Consider the following 20,844-nt stretch of genomic DNA (forward strand, 5'->3'; position numbering starts at 1 on the left):
AGGGCCGGTGTGATTGGTTATTATTGTTGTATTTCAATATTAGCCAATCACAACGGCCATACGTCTATGCAGACTGCCATGCCGTCAGCACTGAGAAACAGACTTGTTATCACAGCCTTACTCGGTCGTTAGATAAAAAACGTTTATGAATAAGGGGGATAGTCATTGTGTGTGCTATACTTTGTGCAATTTATCATTGATTAACTTTGATAAATACAGTTAAGTGCTATATAATGTTTTTTTTAAATAAAATGTAATGAAATAAAAATCTATTAACTGGAACAGTATAAGGAAATCCAAAACCATAGGAGAGAAAGCAATAATGTTTTAGGAAGCATTACGTAATTTTTTATAAAAACAATATAGGAATAGTATTTTTTTTATTATGGGTTGTCTATAAAAGTTAGTCAAATTGTTATAAAAAAAAATTATGCAAATCACCTCAGTTTTATGTAAGAATTACTACATTGTATCAGAAAAAACTGAGCTGTAGAAATTAATGAAATTTTATAACATATTATATCATACAATTTGTAATGCTATTAAACATATTGCAATTTAATGTTAGATATGGCCTCCACCTCGCTTTATTCAGGTATGGACACATTTCAAGACACCTTAAGTGGTCTGGACAAAGATTTATGGTTAATTATGCTTAAATGATATTGGACTGCGTCATTTAATTTTTCTATGTTGTTGCATTGATAATTATTAATTTGACTCTTTAGGGAACTCCATATACAATAATCCTTCGGCATCATATCAGATGATGGCAGCCATATGGAGTTAAGTATGCAAAATATGAGGACCGCATTCTGTAGATTGTTTTGACCTCAGAGAAGTTTGCAGATTATAATACTGCATGTTGCCAGGAGGCTTGTTATACCCCATTCTCTCAGATATCATGTCAAAACCATTTGAATGATTATTCTAGCAGCAATATATCATTGTTTCTTAAACTTAAAGATATTTTTAGCTAGGCAATTGAAAATAAAACAATGAAAGTAATCATTGTTCATAAAAAAATATTTAATACAAAAAAAATATTTTTTACAGAAGTAAAATATGGATCTCTATATTTTTTTTATTTTGACAGTAATTATAAGCGAAATACATTTTAATTGTATTTTTTTACAAGAACCAGCACTTTGTTTGACAGTTGGATAAACATCTATAGGGCTGAATTAACAATTCTGGTAATGGTTAATTATTACAATATGTTTTAGTCAAATAAGGTATAATCAATAGGCTGTAGTTGTACTTGGTCAGCATTTATCCAAACATATATTTGTGCTAGAACTCTTAATAAATGTAAATGTAAAGCATCAGATGTGCAAATTATTTTTAATAAATTTAAACCGAAAGTAATATTTTTCGTAATTAAGTTATACTGAAGCTCATTAGCAGTTTGTTTTGTTTTCAAGAAAATGTACTTGCAATAAGTTTCTAATTCAGTCAATTGTTTGACACTAAGATCTGGATTTTGTTAATGTTGTAGAGGTTTTTGTACAACATCCAACAGTACCTAATCTACTGGTCAAAACACAACCACTTGGGAAGTATAATGCTGGCAAAATACGACAATTATTTTCGCATAGTGATTGAGCAGCCAAATGACATTTTAAAATGAATTTCTTCTTATACAAACCATAAACCGAAACAACTAAAAATATTTCGAAGATTTGAACAGTATTTGTTGTAGCTTACTCCATCCAAGTATTGAGTTTGTAGATGGTCGGCAGAAAATATTTTCTGTTTAACTTTGTCGCAGCCTACACAAAATCCGGAGAAAATTTACAAATTGGGCTTTGTTTTGACTATTTTCCAATAAACAGCAACTGTCTTTAGAATTTGGTGATAAAATCTGCTTACTTTCTTGGAAACTAAGAATTTCTTGACAGTTTAAAATTTTTAAATCAACCTTGTTCTGCTTAGCTGTAGGCTCCACTTTGATTAAATTTACTCCATTTTTAGTGGGTTCTTTTCTTGATATATCACTATTGTTGTCATATGGGACAAGTCTTTTTCCGTTTTATGTTTCTTGAAAAAAATTATTGCTATCTTTAATTCCATGAAGAAACAATGATGAATCTTCAACTATATTTTAAAAGGAAAAATTAGTTTTTTGTCGATATCTTCACACACAATTGAAGTTATTACTTCTGTATCAATGTTTTTCAATGCTTTGTTATTGATGCAATGCCCAAATTTATTTAACATAATGATTAAGTGTTTTGATCATTTTAAGTGGTGAATAAATTGTGCTAAAGTTATTCGCTTTTGGGGTTTATTTCTCAGTAATAGTAAAATATATAAAATACTGATAACCCTTGTCTATTATTATTCACACTTAATTTTTGATTCTTAGCACTGAACAATGTCCGTTTAAAAGTTTTTCAAGTATCTGATAATTGATCTTTTTTAAAAAAACTATTCAATTAAAATTTTACCACATAAATACCCATCTGGTATTGCTCCAGTGTATTATACTTCCCTGCACAGTTTTTTGCAACTTGAACTGTGCGTATTTGTGGTAAATCTTAAAAGCTAAGATTTTAATGTAAAAAAATCACTAGATGAAGGTGTTAGTAAACCTGTTAAATATCTTCACAGCAAATTTAATGTTCCAAATTAGTTAGTGAATCATTTTAAATCACTTCTTGAATGTTCGGTAATTACCTTCAATATGTCTAAAGCCTTTGTATTGTCCTGTTGAATAGTAAAACATTTTACTAAGTTTGATTAACTGCTGCTCAAATATTTTTAATCGGATACAATGTAATGATTCTTACATAAAATGAAGCAGTTATCAATTTCACAAATTTTTGTAGGCAGTTGTTGTAGCTAAGTTAGGTGGGTGCAGGCAGCCTCTTAAGGGTGGCTGTAGTGGGCATGAAATAAGGTCTATTAATTTTAATAAATTTTCGACAGATGGGGAATACGAAGGTTAATAGATAACAGTACTTACTAAGCAAGTTTATTTGTTTTTTAACCCATAACCCCTTGCTTAGAATATCTTATATTAAAAACTATGTTTCGAAGGTATTTTTTTCAAATATATGTAGATTTCTGCTATAAGGATATCAATAAAATTTAACACATAGACCATTGACCAAACCTTTAAATAACATGTTATTAAAGGCTCCTTATTTTGAGGGTTTTATGCTAACGGTTCTAAAACAACACTGTGTAATGTGTATTCACTATTTTCATAACGGCTTGTTACATAATATTGTGTGCCCAAATTTTTTTTATAACTTTTCAAAACTCGTCGGTTTTCATCCATTGTTAGGCAAACCCATACAAAGTGTAACTCAACTTTCTTTATGACGTTAAAAACAAGGTAAAAATATGAAAGAAAAAAATTATATAATTCTTTGAGAGGTAACAGTAATATTTTTTTTTATAATTACATTAAGTGGGACTGGGATTTTTCATCTTATTCATTACTCAGTTATGGATATTTATTGTCCTTTAACATTTCTGTATTTAAAAATAATAATTGAAAATATCTTGACGTTGTTTCAACGTTGTTGTTATTAGGGGTCGTCCATTAATCTCGTGATGTTTTAGTGACTTTTAACCCCTCCCCTCCTCCCCTACCGAAAATCACGTGTATTTTTATGGTACAAAGAGTACAAAAAATTTAAATTAAATCACGCCATCAACGAAAAATAATTACATGTGATACCTCATTACAACCCTTGGGATATTTCGTGATTTTATTTCCGAACACTCCCTCCCTTTCGAGCCTCACGTGTATCATAGATGTACCCTTATGAGGAAGCCTTTCAGTAGGTCTTACAGTCAGCCACAAAAGTAATTGAAAACTACGAAACGTTTCTACACATTAACTTCAGTCGAAATCTTTTTTCTTTATCTATATCTATACTATTATATAACGCTGAAGAGTTTGTTTGTTTGTTTGAACGCGCTCATATCAGAAACTACTAGTTGGATTTGGAAAAATATTTATTGATAAATATTTTAGTGCTCGATAGCCCATTTATTTAGGAAGGCTATATAACATCACGCTATGACCAATTGACAATGTATACCGACATTTTAATCAATGAAGTGTTGCGGACGAGGAAAATGTATTCCTTTTGAGAGCTTCCGTTGCTCGTCCTGCCTAAACGATTAAAGTTACGCAACAATCATCTATTAAATGACAGAGATATTCCACTTAAAAATTTCAAAAAAGTATTTTGATGCAGAGGCCCCCGCCGCTTCTATCTGCCTTTCTGAATAAGATACCCTCTACCCAACGGACTTCGATGAAGTTTGGTAAGGAAATTGTTTAGAGATCCTGGAAGGCATGGACCCTGAGAAATTAGCCTACTTTCTATTCCAGGAAAATATATAGCGGTACTTTTATGCCGAAAAACTTCCAAGCGGGCGAAGTCGCGAGCCTAAGTTAGTATAAAATAACGTTACTCCTTTGAAGTTTATTTTAGATTCAGATTTCAGTTGTAGGCGCATATGATTTATAGTCCGTGGATCAAATGTTTTAAAATACCGGTATTTTCAAGTAGAAATGGAACTTATCACATTATTTTTTGACAATTAAAATGGCTATCAAGTATCGGTCCGTCACCCACTCGTTTCGAATGCAATTAGTTTAGTTAGGTGGGAATATGCGTATGTTATAATAACCGATAAATAATTGGGTATATGACGCAAGGCGGGATAGATTTTTGTACGTAATAAATGTAGACATACTGGCCTACCCACAAAAAAATTCAACACAAAAACACCACTAAAAAGTGGCGGGAAAGCAAAACTGGCAATTTCGTTTACTTGGACGACGTACTTATTTCGGTTTAAAAACCAATTTAATTAACCCATTTTAAAATTATTTCTATTGTTTTAATGTGGAAGTATATCCTTTCAAATAAAAATAAAATTTGTCAAATAGGTTAATAAATTACTGAGTTCTGAGGTAACAAAAGTAAAGAAAATGAACATCGAATTAACAACCTCTTCCTTTTTTGAAATTGGTTAAAATGATCCTCCATTTCACCGTAGTGTCCTGTTGTGTTTTATACATAATATAATTATCGTATAATATGTCTTTAAAAGCGGGACAATTTGGCTCTTTCTCTTGGGACAATTTGCCGGGCAAACGGGACAGACAGCCTGAAATAAGAACGTATGGTCATATTAGTTAAAACTGAAAATGTTGATGTGTACTTTGCATTTTATAAACCACTAGCTTTTGCTTGCGTCTGCGGCGGTTTAGTAGTTCCTTAGATTAACGCGTTCAAACAAACCAACAAACTCTTTGTGTTCTATATTAGTATAGATTTTAATCTCAATTTCTCTGGTTTCGACATTAATCAGTTTTGATTCATTCACAGATGTATGTGCATTATGAATTTATTGTTAAATACATACAGATAAATATTCTTTACAGGGTGATAACTGTTACTACTTTAATTTTTATAAAGTCATACGAAAGTTTGGTGACAATAAAATAAAAAAGGTAAATCTAGTATATTATATATAGTACCTACTTGCACAATAAAGTTTACTTTCGATCTGACATTCATTGATATCACACCACATTATCTAGATGTAAATTTTTGTCCTACAGCTACTAACGACCTGCCCCTGCTTCGCATGGGTAACGAAGCATATAATATGCCTAAATTTTCTATGGTATGAAATATTGAAGACTTATACACATAAATATTAGTACAAGATGTTTAATCACAATGAACTTCTTGAAGTAATTAAGATATAAAATTACAAATTATTAGATTTGTTTTAAAATACCAACTAACCTCCTTATTCAAAAACGTTATTTATCTAAGGACGGAGCATTGCTGTGATAACAAGTCTGTTTCTCAGCTTTGTTTATCTGACGGCTTGCTGGTTCAGCTTTGTTTATCTGACAGCCAACTAGATTCAAGTTGTATCTCAATATTAACCAATCATAACGGCCTTATGTCTACGCACTGCGAAGGCTGCCATGCTGTCAGCACTGAGAAACAGACTTGTTATCACAGCAATGCTCCGTCGTTAGATAAAAAAACGTCTATGAATATGGGGGTAAGAATATAGACGATCATTGTACATGATCATCAAATAAAACTATTTCACGGATTTTATCGTTGTTGTTTATTATTTATTTATTGTATCGTTTTAGCTATGGTAGTAATAACAATTAATGCTATATCGAATTAATTTCATTGCATGCGAATTTTCATATTTAGCATGCTAAACAACCATGTTATTAATTGCAATATGATGAATATTTTGCGCCTATACATGTGAATGTGCAAGTTTTTAATAAAAATACCTTTAATTCTCTATTCAGTTTTAATAATATATATTGTTGTATGAAATATTATTCGAATAATATTCGGTAATATTCGCGCCTTTTTCTTCGTTCACTACTTCCTCAAAACAGGCGCGTTAACATAAGAAATCATTATATACGATCAATTATAATTTTTATTTATATTTCATAATAACACAATTACAGTCTCATCAAATTTTAACAATTGAAAATACTGACATACAGAAAATATTTGCCACGTTGGCGCCAACACTTACAAACATTTTATCTAGCAAGTAACCTAGTTTTAAATGTTTTCAAATTATTTAATATGCGAACATCTACAAAATAACCCATAGTTCAGGCACTACTACATGAAATTCATTAGAGCTCGATTTATTATCAAATCGGAAACAATAAATACTTTTAAGTACATAATTTTATGCACTTTTCATAATGTATACACAAGAGTAATTTATATTGTTTTTTTTTTCTCTATTTCTACATTTTCAAACTTGTTTAATTTATATTGTTTGTTATAGTGAAAAATGTCGAGTGCGGGTCGCAAGCGTGCGGCGCCGGCGTCCAGCCGCGGTGGGGCGAAGGTCCCGCGGCGCAAGAAGCCCGTGGTCTCCGAGGACGAGGACAGCAATGACTCCACGCAGTCCAACCCTGCGCCGGAGCCCAGGAGCCCTTCGCCTGAGCTCGAGGAGCCTACCACTAAGTTACCTGAGGTATAATAATAAATGTAATCTTCAGTGAGGGACAGTGGTACAACACCTCTGGACAGAGCTGGGATTGCTGGAGCAGGCTATAGAAACACTGCTTCATATGGATTTACCGATTATTATTTAATATATATTTGTCGCCGCAGCACCTTGTGTTAATTAGATAATTTCTAAGAGTCGATTAGAGATCATTAAAATTATTATGAAAAATAACAGGAGTTGATTTGTGCACAGAGTCGATTTCTGTAATTGTTTTGATCGTAAAATGTGACTGTTGTCAGAAACGTTGAATTGGTGAATTTCCGGAGCGGTAGTATCGCCATATATCCTTACATCGAGGAAGTATTAGAAAAGGAGGAAGGTTGACAGCTGCCAATATAAGGACCGGCCGAACGACGAGAGTGCAGTCTTGCAACAGTCTTGTTCCGATGCTGAACGGATCACATTGTGTATTCCGCTAGTGTTACTATGCAGTAAATTGTTAGTGAAGTAAATAAGTGTTTCAGTAACTGAACCAATGAATAAATAAAAATATACCGGTTGTGGCGGTACAATCAATGCATACACCGCCATCTCGTCAACATCACCGGAACTGCAAGATGATCGATGCGTTGACACAACTGTAGTGATAACACACAGCAATCACGTTAGATGGCGACAGACGATCCTGGATTACGCTTGCACAATTTGAGCGACCTGTTGCATATATACCACCCCCGAATAGGAACCGTCGGAGGGACCGCGGCCGGTCAGGCGCAACATCTGCCTGACTGAGAATCTTCCCCTTCCATAGAGGAACGCAACCATCTGTTCCTCTACAGCGGTGTCTATCTTTACGCCGCTAAACCGGTGATACTTCATCGCTCATTTAAAAAAAATAACCAAGTAAATAGCTTTCATTCCGACATATATATTATATTTTATTGTTTTGAATGACGAGGCGAGCTTGCCTTCGCCTGCTGATAAAGGCTACGACCCCCCATAAACAGTAGAAACACCATAAACCACCTTGAATTACAAAGTATTGTTTGGTATTCCACTGCGCTCGCCATCGTGTAATATGAGATGTTAAGTCTTATTGTGTCCTGTAGTTACACTGGCTACAATGTTTTTCAAACCGTAACATAACAGTGACTAGACACTGCTGCTTGCCAGCCGAAGTAGACATTGCGGTGTTATCTACCCAGGCGGACTCTCACATAAGAGCTACCACCACCAGTCAACTATAAACTTTACAGACTCACAGATAAAATATATGGATGGAGACACCGTCTAAAAACAGTTGAATATGGCTATAGCATTACTTAAACGCCATTTCTGTACCACAATCAGCTGATAGCATAGATAGATAGAGATAGATCTTAACATCAGCCTCGTAACATTGGTCTGTTTGTTCAGGAGTTGCTGGAGACATTCTGCAAGCCTCCTGGCACGCTGCTGATCGCCGGGATGGTCTCCTGGGATATGGTGGCCCGCCGCGACAACAACCCCACCAAACGGACCCACCCCAATCTATACACATTCCATAAGTTCACCGACAGACGGGTCAGTATATTATTTGCTTTATTGGTATATATTAATTTATATGCGTCACATTATTGTGTATAGTTTTTGTATGGCTCCTTGATTGGTTAAATGTCCTTACTGGGAGTAAAAATTTTGTCACAAGGGAGGTCTCTGTAATTTTTTTAAATCCTGTCATCTCATCTGTTTTTATGTATGCCTGGGTATAACCTTTGAAATATCAGTAGAGCTGCTACACTCACATGACGCATTTATCTACGAAGGGGTATGCAGAACCGCAACCAGGGCACCTACTTTTCGCCGAGTGTGTTACATCCCATGATGTGATAGGGGGCGAGCCTATCACAGTAACAAAACACTATACACAGTGACTTGAATTTTATTAACTGCAGGGTTAAACAACAAGAACATAATATTGTCCAGAGAATCTATTATTTAGATAGGCCTGGAAACTAATCATAATGCTTTATAATGCCAGCAATATCAAAAAATTATCGTGTTTCATTTGTTTCAAATGTTTTAGTTATATCTAATAAAGTTTATAATATGTGAAATTATAAAAATATATTTTAATTCGGCAGTATCGTCTGATCGTGAGCGGCTGCACCGCTGGTCATTCTGTGTTAGTGTCGGAAGATGGCGAAGCCTACACTTTCGGTATGTTAATTTGTGTTAGATTATCACAACAACCAGCTGTGCTGATGCATTTCGTGATATTTCTATCACCAGGTAGTATCCGTGCACTGTTGTTGGTTTGAAGATTATAGTTTCATTATAATCTTTATAAGACGTCCATCTCGCATTCAAAGATACTAGAGTCGCCAAAGGTTCATAATTTTAAATGACAATATATTGTTTAAAATGTAGTTATGTATGTGTGCATACTTTTTGAACTCAAGGTATTTTTGGAAATAGGCAATAACTTGAATACCAACTCCCTGCATCAATATGACTTTGGGCACAAAGCAAATATATGAGGTTGTCTAAAATTAATTCTAAAAAATCTTAATTGGTGAAATTATACACGGATACCAAACAAACGAACTGTTTTATTATAAGAACAAGAAACAACAGAAAGCTTTTTAAATTTAAATTCTATACAGCCAATTACTAATTACCAAAGAGTAAAAACTATAAAACTATATTCACAAGACAAAGGCAACAAAAACATTATGCCACAAACATTATGTTTAACATTCTTCCAACATCCTCCCTTAAACATAATCCCATCTTCGATGAGCAATACGCTAGTTTTGCAAGTGACGTTGCCTTGGTGAGCGCGTCGGCAACCATCATATCTGTCTGCACATATTGGACATCAATAACCCTTGCAATAACTTTATCGCGTACAAAATGGTGCCTTATGTCGATGTGTTTGGTTCTAGAATGAAAACCATCAGAACCTGAAAGTTTGATAGAACTTTGATTATCACTGTAGATTATCATGGGCTCATGCCTTAGTTGTTCCCAAAAACTTTCTTGAAATTGTTTTAGCCATATAGCTTCTTGAACACATGCTGATAAAGACATGTATTCTGCTTATGTTGTGGAGAGAGCGATTGTAGGTTGGTGTTTAGAATTCCAACTTATTATTCCTCCCTGAAACAAGAATGTGTAACCAGTACATGAACGCCGGTCATCTCCAGAGCTTGCCCAGTCTGCATCACAATAGCCATGAGTCATAGTCTCCTCTGTATTTTGTTTATAACTTAACCGATAATCTTGAGTGCCTTTTAAATAACGCAAGACGCGTTTTAGAGCAATCCAATGTGACATTTCAAGTTTAGTATTATATTTGCTCAACTTATTTATAATAAAACTTATATCAGGTCTGGTAACTTGTGAAATGTATAGCAAGCACCCAATTAGCTCTTGATAAGGAATGTCATGGAGGATTTTTGATTCCTCAGAATTTCCTTGAAACTTTGTGTTAACATCTACAGGCGTTTTAACAATTTTGCAATCAGCCATACCAAATTTATGTAACACTTCTTTTATATATTTTCTCTGGTCTAAATATATAATTCCATTTTTTTTATCCCTTTCCACACATATTCCAATACAATAACTTATATCTCCAAGATCTTTCATTTTAAACAACTTCAGTAACTCTCCTTTAATATAATTCTTTGTTTCTTGATTATTGGTAAATAAAATTAAGTCATCAACATAGACGGCAAGAAATATTAAATTATTCTTGTCCACAATTTTATGATAAATGCAAGGATCTAATTTTGACTGTATTAAACCTATACCTCTCAATGTAAAACTAAGTTTTTTATTCCACTGTCTACTGGCTTGTTTTAAGCCATATAAAGATTTTTTAAGTCTACATACTTGTTCACCACTGTCATACATGGTTGCTTCATGTAGATCTCCTCTTCTATGTCTCCTTGAAGGAATGCTGACACAGCATCCATTTGACATATATCTAAGTCATACTTAACAGTCAAGGCAAATAAATATCTTAAAGAAACATGTCTTACCACCGGAGAAAATACTTCTGTATAATCTATACTAGGTTTTTTGTGAACATCCTTTTATAACAAGTCGTGCCTTGTACTTAATTATCTCATCCTTCTCATTTGTTTTTGTCTTAAAAACCCATTTGCAAGGTATAGCATTTTTGTTAAAGAAGGGAAGAGTAGTCATTTCCCAAGTATTGTTTTCTAATAAGGATTGATACTCCTCATCCATTGCTTCTTTCCAATGTTGAGCATTAGCTCCTGATAAAGCTTCTTGTACAGTCACTGGGTCTGGAAACTGTTGTACACACATGAAGTTATTATCTTGAACATTGGCCCTGTGATGAGATCTTAGAGATCTCACAGTGATATTTCTTTCAAAACTGTCATTGCTCTCAGTATCACTGGTGCTAGGATAATATGTTTCATCATTGGATATTCTATTCATAACACAACTGTCGAAAGATGTGTCTATGTGATTTTCCGAGCTATTATTAACAGAAATTGTTTCCTCACTTTCCTGAATACTATTTTGTAGACTTGATGTATCAGGACTTGAATTGATGGGGATGGTAGTAAGCTGTGGTAGCATTGCAGATTTCTGTGTAATATCCATACTGGTTCTATTTTCAATTAATATTACATCCCTACTAATCATAACCATTTTGGTCATTGGATCAATCAGTCTGTATCCTTTAGTATTATCACAGTAACCCACAAAAATTAATTCCCATGATTTACGATCCCATTTCAAACGAGTTTGTTTTGGAACATGTACTATGGCTTTAATACCAAAAATCTTTAAATGCGAAATGTTTGGTTTCTTACCGGACCATTTTTCATAAGGTGTTACCTCAGCCAAAACTCGAGATGGTGATCTATTTATTAAATAGGCTGCAGTAGCGACCGCCTCAGCCCAATACATTTTATGCAGTTTTGCTTCAAATAGCGTGCATTTTGCACGTTCCACCAGAGTCCTGTTCATCCGCTCAGACAGCCCATTCTGCTCAGGTGTGTATGGAGTGCTGATTTGATGTTTGATGCCGGAAACTGCTAAATAATCAGAAAATTCTTTATTACAAAATTCTTTTCCATTATCGCTTCTTAAAATTTTTATTCTCCTGCTTAACTCATTTTCCACCTCTTCCTTAAATATTTCAAACACTGATTTAATATCCATTTTGTTCTTTAGAAAATAAACATATACTTTGCGGGAATAGTCATCTGTGAAGGTTATGAAGTACTTCTTACCACCAGCAGATGGTGTCTCCATCGGACCACACAGATCAGTATATACTATTTCTAGTAATGCATTTGCTCTTGAACCAGAATGTGGAAATGGTAATCTTGTCTGTTTAGCTTCACAGCATGGTACACAAACAGTATCCATATCTTTGTTGGTGATACTTATACCATCAGCACAAGACTAACCTTTTAATATCAGCAATATTTAAATGCCCCATTCTTTTGTGCCATATGGAAATATCTGCCTTACTTTCACATGAAGCAGTATAAGCATTGCCAGTAACAGTATTGAGTTTATACATGTTATTAGATAATCTTGCAGTTGCAATAAGAATCTTATTAGCAATAAATATGTCACAGCCTCCATCAGTAAATTCAACTTTACAACCATTTTTAGTTAATTGGCTGACCGATAATAGGTTTGCACTGACTTCAGGAATAAATAAAACATTTCTCACCTGGATTAAATGCTCATCTTTACATATATTTGTCTGAATGTTTACTTTACCCATATTATGCACGGAGAGAGCTTCATTATTTGCCACCATTATTTTTTGAATTGGAGGTGGTTCTAAATCATACATCCAGTCTGAACACCTTGTTATGTGCATTGTGGCACCTGAGTCAATGTACCAATCATCCTGATTTATTGATTTGTAAGCTGAAAAATTGCTGAAAAACTATTATGATTAGATTTCTTCACTGTGCATTGACTTTTAAAATGTCCATATTTATTGCAATTGAAACAGCGAGGGCCTTTTCCCTTCGGTTTTGCATTATTATTAAAAGGGTTTTTTTAGGCTTGGAAAAAAATGCAGAAGATGCAGAAGACTCGGAAACTTTCACTTCTTGTAAAAGTTTTGTCTTTATGAAGTCTGACGAAATTTTAATACTAGAACTTTCTAGACCCATGATCATCGGTTTATAATTATTCGGTAAACCTGCTAACATAAGTGTTCCTAACCACTCGTCGTCAACTTCGAAGCCAATATTTCGTAATTTGTATGCGGTACTCATAATCTTATTCAGGTAGTCTTCAACGCTAGAGCAACTATCTAACGATGTGTTGATTAAATCCTTTAACAAGCCGACTTTCCTGGATAGCCCGGAGTCCTCGAAAGCATTTTGAAGGTTTGTCCATACTTCTTTGGATGACTTTGAATTTTCAATATGAACGAAGTTGATCGGTTCCACCAACAGAATGATTTTTGACTTGGCTTTTACGTCATTTTTGATATCGACATTAATGTCCGGATCAACACACTCCCACAAATCTTCGTGTTCTAGATAAGATTTTACCGCAAACTTCCATGTCGAGTAGTTTTCTCGCCCGGCTAATTTTGCTATTTGAAGATTTGTCGTAGCCATTATTGCGACGAACCACTATGGTGATAATTACGAACGTTTGTACTTTTGCTCAATAAAATATTGTTTGATCTATTGGTATTCTGGGCTATTTTTTAATAGACTGGGCCCATAATCTGTTGAAATTATACACGGATACCAAACAAACGAACTGTTTTATTATAAGAACAAGAAACAACAGAAAGCTTTTTAAATTTAAATTTAAATTCTATACAGCCATTACCAATTACCAAAGAGTAAAAACTATAAAACTATATTCACAAGACAAAGGCAACAAAAACATTATCCACAAACATTATGTTTAACATTCTCCCAACATTAATAATGATGTTAAATAATTTCAGGCTCATCAAATAATACATTAAGTATAATGGCTTGACCGTAGACTGTTACTCGCGATTTTATCCAGAAACAGACTGAAAAGTATGTGAAGTATCAATTTACCCACTACAATCTCTTTGACTATGATTGCCAGCAAACATTTTAAAGTCCTCTTTTTTTTATTCGGGCTCAGCAAAGTGAACCCACTTCAGCTGATAATAAGTGGAGTGAGGTCCAGTGAAATATCGACCTTCGCGAGTTGATCTTCGCGGTTATGTTAAGGCCTTTCGCCACCGCCGGCTAACAGTGTAGGTGTAGGGTACGCCACACACTTACGTGGGTTACTATTGGTGACATTGAATAAACTAGAATTGTAATTGGATTCAGGTCGCAACACGTGCGGTCAGCTCGGGTTTGGCGACACGACGACGCGCAACGTGCCCGAGCCGGTGCCGATGCTGCGCGGCAAGAGCATCATCCACGCAGCAGTTGGCAGGCACCACACGCTCTTTGTCACTGGTGAATACCAAATACTGTTTTATTCTTATTTATTTATTTTATCCTATTTCTCTTACAAATATTACAAGCGTATTTAAATACAAGTATATTAATTTATTTATTTAAAAATCATAGCACTTACATTATGTTGGTTATTACAACTGAGTTAGGATGCGCACAAGTTTATAACTTGTATCGCGTATCCTTTACAAACGAGTAACAATAATTAAATTTGTCAGACTGTAGTTCGAAGTCTCAAAGTTACAAAAGAAAAGAAAACAAATAACAATCATAACTACAAAATTCTCTATAAATTAAATTTAAATTTGCCTTCGGCTGGTACTTAAAATAGGAAGACCTGAGCTATAAATACCAGCATCCTTCCAATGACTCATGTTAGGGATGGTATATGTTGCAGAGTAATAACGCCCTTAGAATTTATAAACTAAGTGCGTTATTACTTGTAAAATTAAAAATAGTTTATTTACTATAAGCGGAGTTTACGCTACATCGAATGTATAACAATAACACCATTTTTGTTCTTGTTATTTTTCCACCGTTATGGAAAGCACAATGACATTTAAAATATCAGCCAGCTAAATTTATATTTAAATCCTTCAACAAATACATCCTCCCGTAATACCGTTCCATAATAGGATCGTAAGTTGTGATCAGCAAACTCTATGGATGTACTATCTATATCAGTAGTAGCCAAAGTTGATGATACGAGTCAACTAACAAAAACTTATAAGGTCATCATAGTTCTTGACTTTCAAGAAGTTATTTTTATATATAATTATATTATAAAAGGAGTGCATTTTCATTGTGAACTTTAGTTACTTTTCCTGTGTATCAGTGGCATGGTTGACCACTCGTAATCTATCTGTGGTCAGCGACCTATTGTTTGGGAAATGTTGGTTATATCATTCTAAAATAGGACTGGCATATACTTATATATAATACGTAACTGCACTTGAAATGTGCAAAAAATACTTGAGCATTGGTCTCTTGATCAGTAAAATTGTATGGATGTTTCCATTCAAGCGCTGCTGATATCTTGTGTGCGTCAATACATATTGGTTGTTACTTCTATGATTATTTGCCTTACATGTCTCTATAATGCGCAAACGCAGCGTAGTCTTTCTCCAAGATGGGACTGTCAGGAGTTGTGTAAAGTGCATGATTTAGTTCCTATTTTCAAACTCCCTATACTGTGGTAACATACATTAGTATAAAAAATTTTCACGTGTCAAATATTTTACCGCAGCCTTTACAATTTATGTCACCTGTGAAACAAATATTTGGTTTCGCTTAACTACTTAATGCTTGACATGTTAGCAGGCTAACATGACAGCTACATGTTACATGACATTACGCGTGTCACGGGAATATAAACTTATTATTTATTACATAATAAGGTTATTTTTCCGTAACACGCGGAATGTCATGTAGCTGTCATGTGAGCCGGCTAACATTCCAATCATTCCGATGGCAAATGGGTTAATTTATAATAATAATGTCTGCGCAGACACCGGCACCGTGTACGCATGCGGGGACAACAAGAGCGGTCAGTGCGGCATCGGGAACACCACGCCCCAAGTGGTCAAGCCGACGCGCATCAAATACAAGTAAGTATCTTATCCTATTTGATTAATTTCGTTGCGGGATAATGACTTATTAGTTTTCCCTGAGACTCGCCGAGCTTCACCGCTCGGTGTCATAATGCGTGCCACTGCTGATCCTGGCTTACAGGAGTTGTAGTGGTGGGTGTGAGGGCGGGAAAGTCTTAAAGTCTCTTAAGTAAAAGTGGGGGTAAACATTGACAGTATGCGTTTGAGACTTGCCAAATAATATACCAGTGATGAGGAGGGTCCATTGTCATGCAAAACTATATTGTTATATGCTAGGGTTCTTGATAGACAATGGCAATACCGATGGTACTTTGAATAACACAACACTTTATTAACTACCAAAACACTGAATAAAAACACAGCAGCACGTGAATTAACACTGCAACACTAAAGCACACGAATACACTTACTGCCATTTTCAATAAACGATCTTGATCGTTTTTTCGATCTATCTCAAAAATGGACCAATCAGAACAAATTATTTTTTAACATGCTTAAAACCACTTATTTTGATTGATTCATTCTCGAAATCGGATTTACGATTAAGATTGGGATCGTTTATTGAAAACGGCTGTTGATTAAGAGCCGTTTTACATTTACAAACACCTTATTATATTACAAATACCACGCGGTAACATGCAATCCATGGTATCACTTCGATATCGCTCGTAGCTCGCGTCGTAAACAAGACTGACTGCTCTTACTCCTTTTATATCCGGCCGCATGTACTATCGATCTGATGACTGATGAGAGATAACCCGTCGGTAGTCGACACAATTATGTCGGCCTGGGTCACTATGACTGGTTTTGACACCTTGTGTACGTTGGTCGCTATCCTGGCGGATATAAAATATATCATACTACCAGCGATATTATACCATTATATCCATATGTATTTACAGCGGCGCTCCGATTGTGAAGGTAGGGTGCGGTGCCGAGTTCTCCATGATCCTGGACTGTAACGGGATCCTGCACTCGTTCGGCATGCCGGAATACGGGCAGTTGGGTAAGATGTCTTTACAACTATCACATCAATTTAATTATAATCTATATATATAAAAATCAATTGCTGTTCGTTAGTCTCGTTAAAACTCGAGAACGGCTGGACCGATATGGCTAATTTTGGTTTTGAATTATTTGTGGAAGTCCAGGGATGGATTAAACGGTGACGAACATAAATAATAAATAACGGAAAATACTAAAAACGACAATATAAGTTTTCAATACAAAATGTTCCTACCTGTCAAACATTTCATGTCTTTTTCTCTTTTTAGAAATAAAGAACTGTAACATATATATAGATGTATTCAGAAATAAGTCTGTTTCATAGTTGTAATATGAGGTCCGATTTCCTTGGTTTATTTTGTTCAAATAAAAATAAATAAATAAATTTCAAGACTATTATTAAAATCTATCATCAATTTGTCAGTGCGTGAGAACTTTATTTATTGTTATTGTCGCAAAATGCCACGGAGAAGATGACTTTGATCGTCGAAGTTAATCAAATGTGCGACAAGCTACCGCACGCGTAAACCGTACTCTCGACTAGCGAGAGACAGATAATGATAACATACGTATTGTATGGCAAAATTGCGTTCCACGATGAATAATAATAATAAATGTATGTAGGTGATACGAAGTTCACCGGGTCATCTAGTCTATATATAAAAATGAATCCCTATTTACCTTGGTCACGCCATCACGCGTGAACGGCTGGACCGAATTCACTATATTTTTTTTTGTTGTGTTTGTTATTGTCAGGAGAAGGTTCTTATGAAAGAAAAAATTAAAAAAATTGCGCGGAAAATTAGAAAATTTAGGAAAACTTAACGAAAATATTAATTTTATATAACTGTCAATTGTTTGAAATAACTGTCAGCGATTGACGGAATGCGCGCTGCAAATTCATAGTTAAGACGGGACAACGTCTGTCGGGTCAACTAGTTCATTAATATTTGTCGCACTCTTAATAAAATAATGACCTATCTTCAAATTGTTAATTTGTCGCAGTCGTCGGAAAAGTAATTTTTGTTTGATACCTTTTTTTTAAAGTTGCTATAAAATTGAGCTTATTAAAGATAAGTAAAAATGAAGTCTATAGCATGAAAAAAAAAAGGGAAAAAACTAAAAGGTCGAAAAAGAAATTGCCAAATTGGTTGTTTGACGATTCCCACAAATTGGCAATTTTGGAATGGGTCATTATTTTAATAAGAGTATGTTGTGTACATCATATTAGTTATATCTACTGTTGTATTTGCTCACCGCAACAGATTTCTTTGATGCACCTACTTTGTTCATACCTGCTCCACCCTAAGGTCGATTGGGAGAGAATGCCTATGGCATTAAGTCCGCCTATGTACAATTTTTATTGTATATGAAGTGCAAATAAATAAATTTTAATTAAATATTTCTTAATTTAGCATAGCATTTAGCATAGATTGACTAAGTTGTGAGGTTATAAATTTAATTATCCATTTGAAAATATAATTTATTTTAAAAGCAAATTATACTTTATGAGCTTAGTGGCAATGTTCTTGATTTGTGAAATGTTCAGGTTTGATACCCAGTTTGTGCAATTAAAAATTATTCTCAATTCCAAAAACATAACTGAGTTTCCTGGGATGACAATGTCTTCAGTGGTATGAGAGTGAGAGTGTGCTATTATAAAATTATGGTTTGATTTTTGTTCGGGTGTAGTACATCTTAAGCAGCCCCAATATGTGTATTACTTATAATTTTATCCTGAATTCTTTACACCAACCATGAGCAAAGCTATTATACAATCAAACATAGAAATATCAAATGTAATTTGATTCATTGTCTTTTTGCTCACCTTTGGTTATATTTTTTGCTGTGCCATGACAAATATAGCGAGTTTATAATTTTTTTTTAATTTTACGTAAAATGCAACGCTTCCTATGCGAATTTTATAGAACTTTTAACAAACGCATAGCGCAGCATTTGCTAAAATTTATTTACATTACGTAATATTGCGTTCGTTTAGCTTAAATTTTTACACATGTGAGAGTGTGATGTGGTAGGTCTCTCATATTGTAAGAGTCCGTCTGGGTAGGTACCACCGCAATATCTATTTCTACCGCCAAGCAGCAGTGTGTAGTCACTGTTGTGTTCCGGTTTGAAGGACATTGTAGCCAGTGTAACTACTGGACATAGTGAGACATGTCTCAGAATGGCGAGCGCAGTGGAAACCAAACAATACTTTGTAATACAAGGTGTTAGATGGTGTTTCTACTGTTTATGACTGATCGTTTCGCTTACCATCAGGCGAATGGCAAGCTCATCGCGTCATTCATAGCAATAATTGAGAAGGCAACCTAGTTAGGACTATTAAATATAGATCTCTAGAGTGTAAAGTGATAAACTTCTAACGAATATGCCTTTATAAGTAAACATGCAATTTTGCTTAGAGCTCTGCAATAATTGATATATGTGTAAAATAAAACTTTATGTCCACACTTACTTTGTAATAATTATAACACTTGTATACTTCGATCAACTTACGATTCTCAGTTTTTACAAAATATCAAGCTTAAGAACCGTTTATAGGAATATCGAGTGGTACTAATGTAACAATTGTCACAATACTTTACTAATACAAAGCTGCGCTGACCATGTCTAACATAATATTTTCATATGATTAATATTCAGGGTAGAATAAATGCAAGCGGAGTCGCACGTTCTAAACCTAATCCAGTGATTCTAACTCACAACACAAACTGAATCCATCAACAACTGATTCCAGGCCACAACACCGACGGCAAGTACTTCGTGACGTCTACGAAGCTGTCGTTCCACTTCGAGACTGTGCCGAAGCAGGTCGCGCTGTTCGTGCAGAAGTCCAAGGATGGGTACGTGGCGCCTGTGAAGGACGTCGCCATTGTGGACTTCTCCTGCGGGAATAATCACACGGTAAATAATCGAACAGGAAGCCTTTAGAACCAATCGATAAGACCACTAGAGTGTATATTTCAAGTCTTGAATTGGCCTGCTAACCATGTAGGTGACGGTAAAATTTGGGACTAACTATACGTGTACTACAAATGCAATAGCATGCCTTTACTCCATTTTAAGGGTAGGTAGAGATGTTTCATAAAATAGTTTATATTGCAGTGTGTCAGTTTAGTAAAGAGACTGCTAGAACTGCTTTGTATACTAAAGATTTGCTGGGAATAGTAATGTCAATGTACAGCCGTGTCATTTATCACCAGGCAAGCGGGCTGTACCTTCATACAGGTTATACTGTGGTCTATTTTTATATCGGTATGCCAAAATAAGTGGAATATGGTTAGATAGTTTCGAACGACGATAGATGATTATCCCTGGCCATTTGTCACAACAATGCTTGCAGCAACCATTTTGTTCCTTAAAATTTTCTGAACATGTTTTTTTTTTTTGGAGATCTGCCGTGGTTTTCCCCGGGGTTAACCTGCGAACGGTATACAAGCGATCCCCCGGCTTAGCAACAACGGCAGTCCCTGTGAGGAGTTGGTAGGCCCTACCGTTATAACCGAGGGTGCCAGCGGACGGTACGCTGGCGACCCACGGCTATCCGGTCTCAGGGCCTGGGAGAAAGAAGGGAGGAGATAAAGTGAAGGAAGAGAAGAGGAAGGAGGAGCCACCTCAGGATAGTTGGAAGGGAGAGGGAGGGGAAATGTTCGAGAACCCTTATAGGCCTCAATGTGAATTTAGCAACCATGAGGTACACACATTGAACTGTGTGCCTAGAGTCGCGGCAAATATGCCCCCATGCATGGGCGTGCATT

At 35.1% G+C, this 20,844-nt stretch overlaps 1 protein-coding gene across 2 annotated transcripts in view; it reads left to right on the top strand.

Moving 5' to 3' along the window:
• Positions 1 to 20,844, top strand: part of LOC115440529 (protein RCC2 homolog) — a 36,182-nt gene that overhangs the window by 1,481 nt on the left and 13,857 nt on the right. For both annotated transcript variants that reach the window (XM_037444027.1, XM_037444028.1), the window contains exons 2-8: positions 6,826 to 7,017; positions 8,410 to 8,556; positions 9,117 to 9,192; positions 14,319 to 14,450; positions 15,958 to 16,057; positions 16,963 to 17,066; positions 19,824 to 19,990. In XM_037444027.1, coding sequence (XP_037299924.1) covers positions 6,832 to 7,017; positions 8,410 to 8,556; positions 9,117 to 9,192; positions 14,319 to 14,450; positions 15,958 to 16,057; positions 16,963 to 17,066; positions 19,824 to 19,990 — 912 coding nt within the window. In that variant the 5' untranslated portion in view covers positions 6,826 to 6,831. The remainder of the gene's footprint in view (positions 1 to 6,825; positions 7,018 to 8,409; positions 8,557 to 9,116; positions 9,193 to 14,318; positions 14,451 to 15,957; positions 16,058 to 16,962; positions 17,067 to 19,823; positions 19,991 to 20,844) is intronic.

The sequence above is a fragment of the Manduca sexta genome, chromosome 27 (genome assembly GCF_014839805.1).
Source record: "Manduca sexta isolate Smith_Timp_Sample1 chromosome 27, JHU_Msex_v1.0, whole genome shotgun sequence".
Lineage (NCBI taxonomy): Eukaryota > Metazoa > Arthropoda > Insecta > Lepidoptera > Sphingidae > Manduca > Manduca sexta.